At 32.9% G+C, this 12,319-nt stretch overlaps 1 protein-coding gene across 1 annotated transcript in view; it reads left to right on the top strand.

The window, feature by feature from the left end:
• Abp1 (Actin binding protein 1) overlaps positions 1-12,319 on the top strand; it is a 74,502-nt gene that overhangs the window by 35,356 nt on the left and 26,827 nt on the right. The window contains exons 5-7 of the mRNA XM_075380753.1: positions 1,824-1,988; positions 3,735-3,926; positions 9,433-9,568. Coding sequence (XP_075236868.1) covers positions 1,824-1,988; positions 3,735-3,926; positions 9,433-9,568 — 493 coding nt within the window. The remainder of the gene's footprint in view (positions 1-1,823; positions 1,989-3,734; positions 3,927-9,432; positions 9,569-12,319) is intronic.

The following is a 12,319-nucleotide window of genomic DNA, read 5'->3' as shown; positions in this document are numbered from 1 at the left end:
CACACTGGTAGACAACGGCATAAGAGGGTCTACTGGTGGACAAACAGCATTGTGGAACTAAGAAAAGAAGTCATGAGTGCTCTATGAAAGTTGCAAAAAGCCAGGAGAAGAAGTGGGGCAGCAGATGAACCTCAACTAGCAGTACAGCTGACAGTGGCCAGAAAAATACTCAGTGAGGAAATCAAGAGCCAAAAGAGAGAAGCCTGGAAGAAACTGTGCACAGATTGATAGGGACCCTTGGGAGCAGGTCTATCAAATAGTAATGGAAAAATTTGGTAGATGCCTGCCCATACTTACAGAATATGAAGTTGACTGTGCGAGAGTTTTTCCCTGCCCAACATCATCCCTGGGAGAGAATGGAGTCAGAGCATCCAATATGTTTTACTGTGGAAGAACTCCTGATGACATCCAAGGGTATTAATATTAAGAAGAGTCTGGGACCAGATGGCGTCCCAGGACTGATAATAAAGCGATTGGTGGAAAATAATCCCAGGCTGGAACTGGATATCATAAATGTGACCGTCTGGCATGGTCAATTTTCTGCATGCTGGAAGGAGGCCAGATTGATCCTCCTTCCGAAGCTGGAGGCACAACATGGAATGCCAGGAGAGTACTGCCCATTATGCCTACTTAGCACAACGGGGAAAGTTTTTGAAAAACTTTTGGCGGGAAGACTTCATGCAGAGCTGGAGAAAACAGGAGGCCTTACACAAAATCAGTTCAGGTTCTGGTGAGGGAGTTCCACCATAGATTTTGTGGAGAGGGTGATCACCTGAGCTAAAGAAAAGGTATCTGGTGGCTGGAGGTGTATACTGATGGTGATGCTGTTAGATGTTAAGAACGCATTTTATAGTGTTCCTTGGTGAGCCATCACCGAAGTGCTGAATGGAGGGGCATCAGCAGATACCCTGAGAGCACTAGTCAATGACTACTTCCATGACAGGCAGGTCATAGCAAAGGCTGAGGGTGGCATAGGCTGTGAATTTTACATGCATGGGGGGGTACCACAAGGTTCAGTTCTGGGGCCCCTTCTGTGGAATGTGGTGTTGACGACTGGAGTACCCCAGCGACACAGAATTGTGGCCTATGTGGATGACTTGGCGCTCTTGGTCTCAGGGGTCAGTGAGAGAGAGGTGGAGAATGCAGGAAATGCTGAAGAGGATTGCATGTGGCATCAGAGAAGACCTCTGTTCTGGGGATGGCTGGTTGACGAAGTATGCCGGAGATCACACTCAATGTGGACGGAGTAAGGATTCGGCAGGTTGGAGTGGTGAATGAAGAGCAGCAATCCATGTATCGGCTGCATACAGGACAAGAGCCAAACACAGACAAAATACAGACCAAGAGCTAGTAGGTTAGGGAAGAGAAGGGTAGCTCTACAGCGGAGAGAGATGTCAGCTGTACAGAAGGGAGGTTGGCATGGCTCAATGAAGCTGGGGCATGACACTGAGGCGACTGAGTTTTGCATAACTGCGAGGACCGGTTGCCTTGGGATGTTTAAAAAAAAAACTTTGCCTATTGAACTGTCAGGCAACTCTTAACTCCTATCCAGTGCTGCACAAAATGCCCAACCTGGCGCTTTTAATAAGTGAAAGTGAAGCCAGGCCTCCTAATTCCTCATGTAAGCAAAAGTCACCTACTAGTATATGTAAGTTAAATACATTTGGTTATAGAGTATTCAGTTATTTTGCTACATAGACATTACTGCAGTGGTCTTTAAAAACTATTGCTGTTAATTCTTAAAATAGCTATGTTATTGCTGATAAAAAGTAAATTAGTGTTATATATCTGATTTTATTCGTTTTTTCTTCTTTTTTTTTAAGGGAACAACTTACAAGAGGGTTATACCAAAACAGGAAATAAATACTACAGAAAGAGATAAATTTTGGCAAAAAGAGGAAGAAGAAGAGAAAAGGCGAATAGAGGAAGAAAATAGAAAGAAACTTGAAGAACGCCTTCGTATAGAGGAGGAATTGCGTAAAAGAGAGGTAGTTTTAAAATAGAATAAAATATTCCTCCTGTAGATTATTATTTAATTTTTTTTAAAGATTGTGATGTGTATAGTTGATTTTATTAATGTGATATGAAGAATTACAGTTGTTAATTAGTTTCTAAAATTTTTGTTATCTCTCTCTTAGATGTTTAATTTTAATAAAGGCCCATACTTGATAGTTCTAGCTTACTATCATTAAATTAGCAGACTTTATCTAGCCAACCAATATTATGTTTCTCTTGAAGTAAAAGGTTGAGTGTCTAATTTGGTATTACAGTTAAAAATTAACAATTTTGAATGTGTAGTTAAAAAGTAAAACTGAAGATTTTTATATGTTTATATTTTAACTTTTTTATCTTATGCTTATATTTCCCATCTAGATTGGAAGCATGAAGAATTTTTATGACCAGATGTCCTTCTGATTCAAAAGTACAGGAAATGGCTGTAGCACATTATGTAAATTAATGGTTTGCTATCCATTTACTGATCATGCCTTATACTTAATTATAATATTGTTACTTAATTGTAATATGAGGGTGGTCCAGAAAATAACTTATGTTTGTGCCTAACGTGGAGATGGGTGGGGGATAGAGCCGCCATTTTCGCATCAAAACGTTTCTGCATTCAGTAAGCATCAAGCTGTCATAGTATGTGGACTGTGATTTTTCTGCTTTGTTTGTTGTGTATTATTGAAGTGTGCGCTTCAATAGAAAATTCAGTGGGTTTTAAGGTGCATACATTGATTAGGTTTTTACTGGCAAAAAACCTCAAACCAATTGAAATTCATTGGCAACTTTGTAAGGTGTATAGAGATGATGAGTGTAATGGTGTGAGGCAGTGGTGCATTCAATTTAAAAGTGGCCGTATCATTGTGCATGATGAGGACTGCAGTAGTTGGTCTAGCCTTGTGACTGATAAACTGATGATGAAAATCAACGATAAAATTCGTGAAAATTGACGCATTATGATTACAGAACTCTTGCTTCATTGTCCTGAAATTTCACATAGTTTACTGCATGAAATTATGTCGGGAAAGATTGGTTATCACAAGTTTTATGGAAGATGGGCACCAAAAATCTAAGGCGGCAGATTTTTACAGAAAAGGAATTGAAAAGCTTGTGCATCGTTTTGATAAGTGCCTCAATTTAAATGGCAACTATGTAGAAAAATAGTTAAGATTGTTCCTTTCAAATGTATAATAAAATTTATTTTTTTTATTTGGTTGGTTTTCTTTTTCAAAACATAAGTTACTATCTGCATTAACTGGTAATTATTATTATCAGTTAATGCAATTATGCATTAACTGATAATAATAATAATAGTTAATAGTTAATGCAATTATGCATTAACTGATTTGTTTATATTTATTCATATAAAAAAAAATGTATATAAGTTATTTTTTATACGTGTTAAAGATATAATAATGAACATGTTAATCATAAAAAAAATAAATAATGATTTAGCAGTTTAAAATGAAAGTGATCAATTTCTAAAGTTTTTAAACTGACTGTTATAAAAAAATTAATTTAAAAAAAACCTGAAAAACTGTTTTATTATACAGTTTATTGTTAGAGGTATGTTTACTCTTATAAGGATGAATCTGTCTACTTACTTAAATGATGAAGTTCAGTGTATTGCAACTTTGTTTGTTAGTGCAATTTAGTATTTCCTTTTTAAGTATTATGAATTACTTTTTTAAATTCATTTATTATTTTTTTATTGTGAATTAATTTTATTATAGATTGAAGAAGCAGCATTAAGAGAAGCTAAGATAAAAGAAAGAAGTGCTAGTATTACCATTCAGCGAGAAGCTGAGAGAAATGAAAGGCGAGAAAGGATAGAAGATAGAACAGGAGATGAAGATGATGACAGAGAACAACAGGAGAGGGAACGAAGGACCCGTAGTGACATTTTGAGGCAGCAACGTAACCAGGTAATTTTGTTAAATTTTTTCTTTGCTATAAAAATTGTATCAGAATTGTTTTTAATTTTAAGTGTATGAAATAAATATAACATAACCATTACTTATATTTTTAATATTAGTTAAAATTAGAATTGTTTGATGATTGAAAATTTAGTAAGCTTTTTGACTGAACATTTGAACTTAGGAGGATGAGTTGATTAAAGTAACTGAAGATAAATTAAAACTGTAGTTAAATTTACAGTAGTTTCTCTCAGTGCAGGTTTAGTTTAAGGTTTAAGGTCTAGTTTAAAGTTTCACAGGCCACAAAGAGCTGAGTTTGTGTTAGAATATACAATTTTGGTATGATTTAAGAGAACCAATTTCTTGACCATTAAATTATTAAATTTACTTCTATGCAGTAAAAATAGAGTTGAAAAAGTTATAGAAAAATGGACCCTACCCAATTAATCAAGAATGAAAATTACCAAAAAGCAATGAAAATAATGATCATGGATAAACTTGAAGATCTAGTCAATAACATTAAACAAATCGTAAAAGAATTAGCTCCAATAAAATCCTACAAAAAACATCAATGCTAGAAAAGTGAATGTGATGAAACAGTGGAGAAAAAACATCAAATTTTTTGTACAAAGTAGCAGGAGAAGATCAGACTTTTGTAGAGATCTGGAAACATGCAGGAAGATCAGCAAAAATTGCCCTCTATCAACAGCTTGTCAACATCTGGATCAAAGAAAAACTTACAGAACACTGGATGACAGTTTTCATTCATCCGCTGCATAAAAAAAGGGGGAGAAAAAAGATTTTAACAATTACAGGGGAATTTCACTCCTAGACACAACATACAAAATTCTTTCAAAAATTATCCTCAACAGGAGGATCAGTTCACAAGTTGAGAAAGAACTAGGAGAATATGAGGGAAGTTTCAGACCCTGGAGGAGTTGTCCAGACAAATCATGAGTCTCAAGTTAATAATGGATTACAATAGGAAAAGAAATTGAGACATGGTGATAAAATTTGTAGATTTCAAGAAAGCTTATGACTGCATTCACAGAAAATCGCTATTAAAAATTGTAAGACATCTTGAACTACATACCAAATTAATAAACATGATTAGCACAGTCATAAACACTAACACTAAGTTACAAATGCTAAGTTGAAGGTAAAATTAAAGGGTGAGCTCAAAAGCATTTGAGATCAAAACAGGACTGTTCCAAGGTGATGCGCTCTTACCTCTATTATTCAAATGTGCTGTGTAATGGAAATGAGGAAATGGCTTAAAAAGTTCCTCCCAAAAGTAAAAGTGGCCAAAAAATCAAAACAAACTGTCTTGGTTTCACCAATGACTTGGCACTATTAGCAAACTAAGTCGATGAAGCTGAATCACAAATATTAGAACTTCAAAATATTGCAAATAAAATTGGCCTCAAAATATCACTTGAAAAGTCTTGAAAATATCACTTGATTAGTATTTCTTGTATAATAGATTGTGCCCTAAAAACCAACATGATTAAGAGAAGTAAACATAAATGGAAATAAAATCAAAATAGTAATTCAATTTAAATACCTTGGAGAAATAATAACAAGCAACTTAAATGAAAAAACCTCAATCCAAATAAGAAGACACAAACTAGTTAAAGCTCAGAAATTAACCAATAAAAAATGCCTATCAATAAACGCAAAAATAATATACTACAACACAATTATAAAACCAGAAGCCACTTATGCAGCAGAAACACTTTTCACCTGAACAAACATTCTGAGACAACAGATTCCAAAATATTGAAAGAAGAATTGGAAGAACCTGCATCAGTAAAAAGTACCAGAAAGACGGGCAGTGATGGATTATTCCCAGGAAAGTCGTGTAAAAAGAGTTAAAACCAATCATGATGATGCAAGATTCAAGATTTCTGAAACAGCTAGTACAGTGCAATCTTGACTTGAAAATCACCAAGACAGGATGCAGATGAATCAGAGAAATAAGAGAGGATCTGAAGGAAATTGGCCGTACACCAGAAGATAAGATAAAATTAAACAAGAAAATTAAGAAAAAAAAACTTGCTTCACACAAACAAGAAAAAACTCACAACATGAACATTTTCAACAAGAGAAAAAGATCGGGACATATGAAAATGTACTGGGAGGACCGTAAGACCCAAACAGTCCCATCAAAGAGACTTGGATAATGGACTGACTTAAAATGATCCTATGCGGTGATAAAAGACAATAATAAAAATAAACAAAATTATTGGCTGAATTTATTATGGTGACCATATTTTGATTCAACTTTTATACATTTTTTAATTTTTATTGCATTATGGACATTGTAGAAAAAGGAGCTCAATGGTACCAGGCTCTGATAAGGTGTAAATAAATTGATTTAAAATTTAAAGTTTTGTAAACTTAACCAAATTATATAATAAAACATTTTTAAAAAACTTCGAATTTTCAGTCATCTTTGCAACCATCCTCAGTTAGGTTGGTTGGAAAAAATGGTGGATGTTTTATTTTATAGTTAAGAGAAGTTTAAATTTTAAGTTACTATCATTACTTGCAGTCATTTACAGAAGTATAATAAATAGATTATTTGCTGGTATAATGGTTGGCTGCCTGAAAAATCTGGTAATGTTGAGTCGTTTTTATATTTTTTTTACTACTTTATTTTATAATATATTTTTTAAAATGTACCTATGTGAGTTGTGTTTCTAGAAATATTTTTGTTTTCCTTTTAAATCTACCATAAGAGGATGACACTGGATAAATTGATATTTCCAGTTTGTATTTTGGAAATATTTGAAACATTTAAATAAAAAAATGATAAATAGTTATTTCTAGTCAAAGTATACAGATTGATATACTTTAATAGGTCATAGCAGTTAAAATTTTCCCTTTTTTGAAAAGAGTAGATCTCTTCTTAAGAGTTCTTTATAAGAAAACATTACTATTTTCTTGTAATTCGGGGTTCTACAGGAGTAGGACTTTAATGTGGTGACGATTTAAATAGTTTTAAATATGCAGACTTAATTATTTCATGATTTGAATTGCAATATTCTTGAAGAATTTTTTGAATCCGCTCTTCTCTTTGGTCTTTCTTTTATTCTTGAAATTCTTCAAAATTATTTGTTGCTCAGCTAATAAACAAGAGATTCTGGCTTTGATTTTATCACAAACTTTGATTTTCACAAGTTAGATTTTTGTCATCATTCATCACCAAAATTCATATTGAAACCTTAAACTACTATGTTTTTCTATAAAAGATTTATTAATTCTTTGTTATAAGTATTAATTCTTTCTAAATTGTGTCTTGTAACTGTTGAAATAAATTCTAGTCTTTTTTCAAATTATGTTCATTAGCATTCAAATTAATCTGAACGCGGAATTTTTTGTTTATTTCTTTGTTGTGGCTGCACTCCATTTGGAAGGTGCGGGGATCAGATTCCACGAATTGGCTAATTTGATAGGTGAGGGTTGTAAGTTATGGTAGGTGGTGTGGTGGCTATACGAAGACGATAGTGTGTATACCCGGATAGAAATGTCTGCTGAGACATTTGCAATGGTGATATCCTGACAGAGGCCAAACTGATGACTCTGATGTGTTATCAGGTGTAGAAGTTCTAAAGATGACCTCTGGCAAATCCTGTCAGGATTAGGATGGAGGGCTTGATGTGGGAACTGGGATCGTCACAGTGCGGGTGTCTTCCTCTATAGGGTTCAGGATGCACTGCTTGATTTCTCCCATTCTTTAAGTTGTCTGTGTAATATGAGGTTGTTGTTTGATTATTTAGAAATTTTATATAAAGAGTGTTTTGTGAAAATTTATTTCATTTATTATTTTCAAAATAATATTTTTATATTTTTTGATATACATGTCTTGAATATATAGTATTGCACATAACTCCGAGAAAGAGTTTGAAAATGGTTTCTGTTATTGAGCACATCAGTGTGACACAATGACAGATAGCTTCTGAGTGTTGTGTTGGACTACAGACAGTGAATGCTATTTTAAATCAATTTAAAAAAAAACTGGTTCCTTTTCACCTCCAAGGAAATGCAAATGTGGTTATAAAAGAAAAACTATTTCAACACAGGATTTATTATTAGTGAGAAAAAATTAAATGTTCTAAAATTATCTGCTATGGACCATCATGCCATTCAAAACTGATTACGGGTAATGCTGAGATCAGGAATTGTTCTTCTACATGATAATGCAATCCACACATGGCTGCATGCACAACAGAAACAATTCGGAGATTTGGATGGGAGATGTTTGATCATCCCCTACAGTCCTGATCTGTGCCAAGTGACTACCATCTCTTCCTACACTCAAAAACTGGCAGATAATCTCTGTGCAAAAGTGGCTGCAATCCCAGGTAGTGGAATTGGAAGCAGTACAATTGGTAGCGGAATTTGTAGTGAGTTTGAAGAACTTTGTTTCACAATATCAGAAGTGTTTGGAATGAAATGCTGATTGTATACAAAAATAAAGTAAATAGATAAGTAGTTGAAACCATTAAGAAACTTTTAATTTTTTCAACTGTCCTAATTTTGTTACCTATCGGCTCTTACTTTTGAATATTGTCTCATATTAACATAATAGGGCTTGTATTATTTTTAATTTGGTCCTGCGTCGCATTGAAAGTGAATTTAAAACAGAAAATCAGTTAAAATTATAGCTTGCCAGTAAAATGTAAGTCAGTAAATTTTCATATTCTTTGATTATATTATTCATTAATTTCTTATTAGTCTGATTATTATTATTATTATTATTATTATTATTATTTAATTCACATTTATGAAAGGCTAGAACTGTAACTGAGTGGTGCTGTATTATTCTGAACAAAATGAATGAAGAATGTTCCCATTTATGCTTTCATCACAGCAAAATAATAACTACTGCTATACATGCATTTTTTGTTGTGCTAGAAGTGCAAAACTCTCTCAGTAGTGAATACCAGCACTTTGCTGATGTTTATTTGATCAAGTGATAAACTAATATCTAACCGACAATAAAACATGGAACAAATTTACAAAAAACAGTATCATATTATCTGATGTACCACCTACATTTACTGTATATACCAAGTTAATAGTCCTCATGAGTGGTGAAGCTGCTGAGAACATTAAATTACTCATTGCGTAAATGTAATTTTCTACAACAGTGTATTGTACATTTTAATTTTTCTTTATTGAAAATAAAAGAAAGGTAGAATCAGAAATGTTGAAAAATTACAGTTAGTGGTATCTGTTCAGGGTATCAAATTGCTGTTTTAGGTATGAAATGAAGTTTTTATTAGTCTTATGGGATAGAAAAAATAAGAAATATTATAAATGAGGGTTTTTTATAAAGAATAAATATAAAAATGAATCATGAGGTATTGGTATATTATTTTCCTCAATAGTTTTTTACCAGCTATCAGATTCTTTTTTTATAAAGTTGTTTTAGTAGAATTGTATTTTGATTATTATCTCTTTTTAAGAAAAGAATGTTGATTTTGTTCATATATTATTTTATTTCTAGGAGGCTCAAGAGCTTATTTCAAAACGCACTATTGATGCACGTGCTGTTTTTGAACAGAACACATCTGCAGGACAGATTTTACAAAGAAGGGCTTCCTATAATATTCCTTCCACACCAGTCACCACAAGCCATAAAGGTAATATTAAGTCTTTAGAAATTGCTAATAGATAGCATTCTTTTTTGTTTAATTATTAACGATGTTTAATTTTGATTGGTACAAAAACCCATTTACTTAACATAATAAGGTTTTTTTTGGGATTGTTGGATTTATCAGTAATTATATTAAATTCTTATCTTAAAATAACTTTTGTTTTAACTATGTTATTGTCTCTAAGGGCTGTAGTGGGATGTGAAGTTTTTACAATGAAATGTAAGAATTAATTGTAATTGTCAACAAAAATTATTTTTTATTAATTTTTTTTTGGCTGTAAAAGATTTTAGAATAAATGGAAAAGTATTGAGACGACATGAACAATCTGTATCAATTCATGACGTACTTATTCAATTCATTGCGACCCATTTTTTATAATAAGACATCCTTGTAGCTACCTGATATTTAAATTTTATATTTTACATTATTTTATCAGGTTTTAGAGAAATATGAAAAATTAATAGTCCATAGCGTACACAGAGGTGGCACAAGATATGAATGATTGCGTACCAGTATGTATATATATGTATGTACATGTGTTGCCTTATTAACATACATTGTAAAACCATATTCTGTGCAGCAAATTGGTGGGTAGTTTTATCTGTTTTTATTTTGTGTAGATTTATGGGTTATATTTTATTTTTTCTCTATACAGAATGTTACATTTATACAAGCAGGGTAATTGTCATTTTATTCAAACTATTTGAATGGTTCTATGTAATTGATAGCTGCTTTACTAGCATTTCTTCCACCACCTCCTGTCTGGGTCCCTTCACATTATACATCCAGAGTCTGTTCCTAGGAACACTTGCCTAATTGTATTGTTAGTGACAAGTTCATTAAAGTATAAAGTTGGCTAGAAGATGAATATGGCCTTCTAGATCTAATCGAATGTGTATATGTTATGCTTATAGCAGTATTAACCAAAATTACTGATTACAGTTAGATAAAATAATTTTAACTACACTAGAATTGAAATAATACAAGAATATGCTTCCCTTTTGGGTGGCTAGGCTGGTTAGCTGCATAGTCGCTCATAGCAGTTAATGCCTATACACCATTACAGGCATCTGTAAAAAATTTAATGATAACTTTATTTAGCTTCACAGAAGAATCAAGGCTTCCCAACTTCATCTTTGATAGTTGAATAAAGCGCAACCTTATGAGATTTGAGTCTGGACAGTAAGTCTTATACCACAAAGCCTTGCCTGTTGGAGAGGCCAATTTTCTCCCTTAATTTTGAAGTTCTTCAATGATAGCCTCTAGTTCTTTACTTGAAGAGTAAGGCAATCTCAAATATCGAATGTTTATTTGGCTGGACCTTTCCTCTACATGTAAACGTTCAACAATTAGGCCAAACTTCTTTAAATACTAGTTCAAATTTCTGTGGTTGGACAGAGTATTAGTAACCATTTTTCTTACAAAGACTTAAAGTTATTTGCTCTGTAAGTCTAGTTTAATTTTTTTTGGTTTTTGTTTTTTCTGGCAAAAAAACGCTTCAGCATTATCATTGCCCGAATACGATGCATGTGTTTAAAAAAAAACTAATTGTTAAAAATTCACAATTAAAAACAAAAACATCTTTAAAAACAATTAAAATACATCTTAAAATGAAAACACAAAGATGAATCTCGCTTTATGAGGTCTGTAAATAAAGCAATAAGACTAATTTTTTTGGCAGTCAAGCTGGCACCACTAAAGTTAACATATGGTTATATGAACAGCTGATTTATATTAGGTATTATTAATATTTTTAGTCTATTGTTCCCATGTGAGATGTAAACAAACTTTTTGTGAAATAAGTTTTTGTTGTGCATTATAAAAATGAGTAATACTAATTATGAGCAACGTTGTGCAATCAAGTTTTATGTTAAACCCTGTGAGAATGCTACTGAAACTTTTTAAAAATTGAAAATGGTGTATCGAGATGACATTCTGTTAACGAGCCCAAGTTTTTTGGTGATTTAAAGCATTTTCAGATGGCTGGGAATCAGTTGCGGATGATCCACGCTCTGGATGACCGTTAATGTCAAAAAGTGACAACAATGTTGAGCAAATCAAAAACTTGATATGGTATGACTGGTGATATACTGTCAGAATGATTGCAGAAAAATTGAATTTGAACCATACCACAGTCCATAAAATTTTGACAAACGAATTGGGCATGAAAAACATTTGTGCAAGATTGGCCCCAAAAAACCTTACTGTTGAACAGAAAAACAACAGGGTGGAAGTGTGCCGTGATCTTCTAGGGTAAATTAAAACTGATCCTGATTTTCTAAAAAATGTTATTACTGGTGATGAATCTTGGATATTTGAGTACGACCAGGAATAAAACACCACAGCAAGGAATGACACGCTTCAAATTCACCACATCCCAAAAAAGCAAAAATGAGCAAATCAAAAATAAAAATCGTGCTAACTTGTTTCTTTGATAATAATAGATTGTCCATAAGGACCTTTTGCCTACAGGACAGACTCTAAATCTGTAAATAAATATGTTTACCGAGAAATTCTTGAAAGACTGCTGAAAAGAGTTGTCCGCATGAGACCAGCCATCAAAGACAACAATGCTGCATCATGACAAGTGCACCTTGTCACACTGCACTCTCAGTTAATGTTTCTGGCAAAGAAAAACATTTCTGTAGTTCCTCAACCACCTTATTCACGACTTGAATCCCTGCGACTTTTTCCTGTTCCTGACTTTAACATTTTTAAAAAAATTTAAAAAATGGT

This window comes from Lycorma delicatula, chromosome 1, assembly GCF_047948215.1.
Source record: "Lycorma delicatula isolate Av1 chromosome 1, ASM4794821v1, whole genome shotgun sequence".
NCBI lineage: Eukaryota > Metazoa > Arthropoda > Insecta > Hemiptera > Fulgoridae > Lycorma > Lycorma delicatula.
This window is presented reverse-complemented; position numbering and strand designations above follow the sequence as displayed.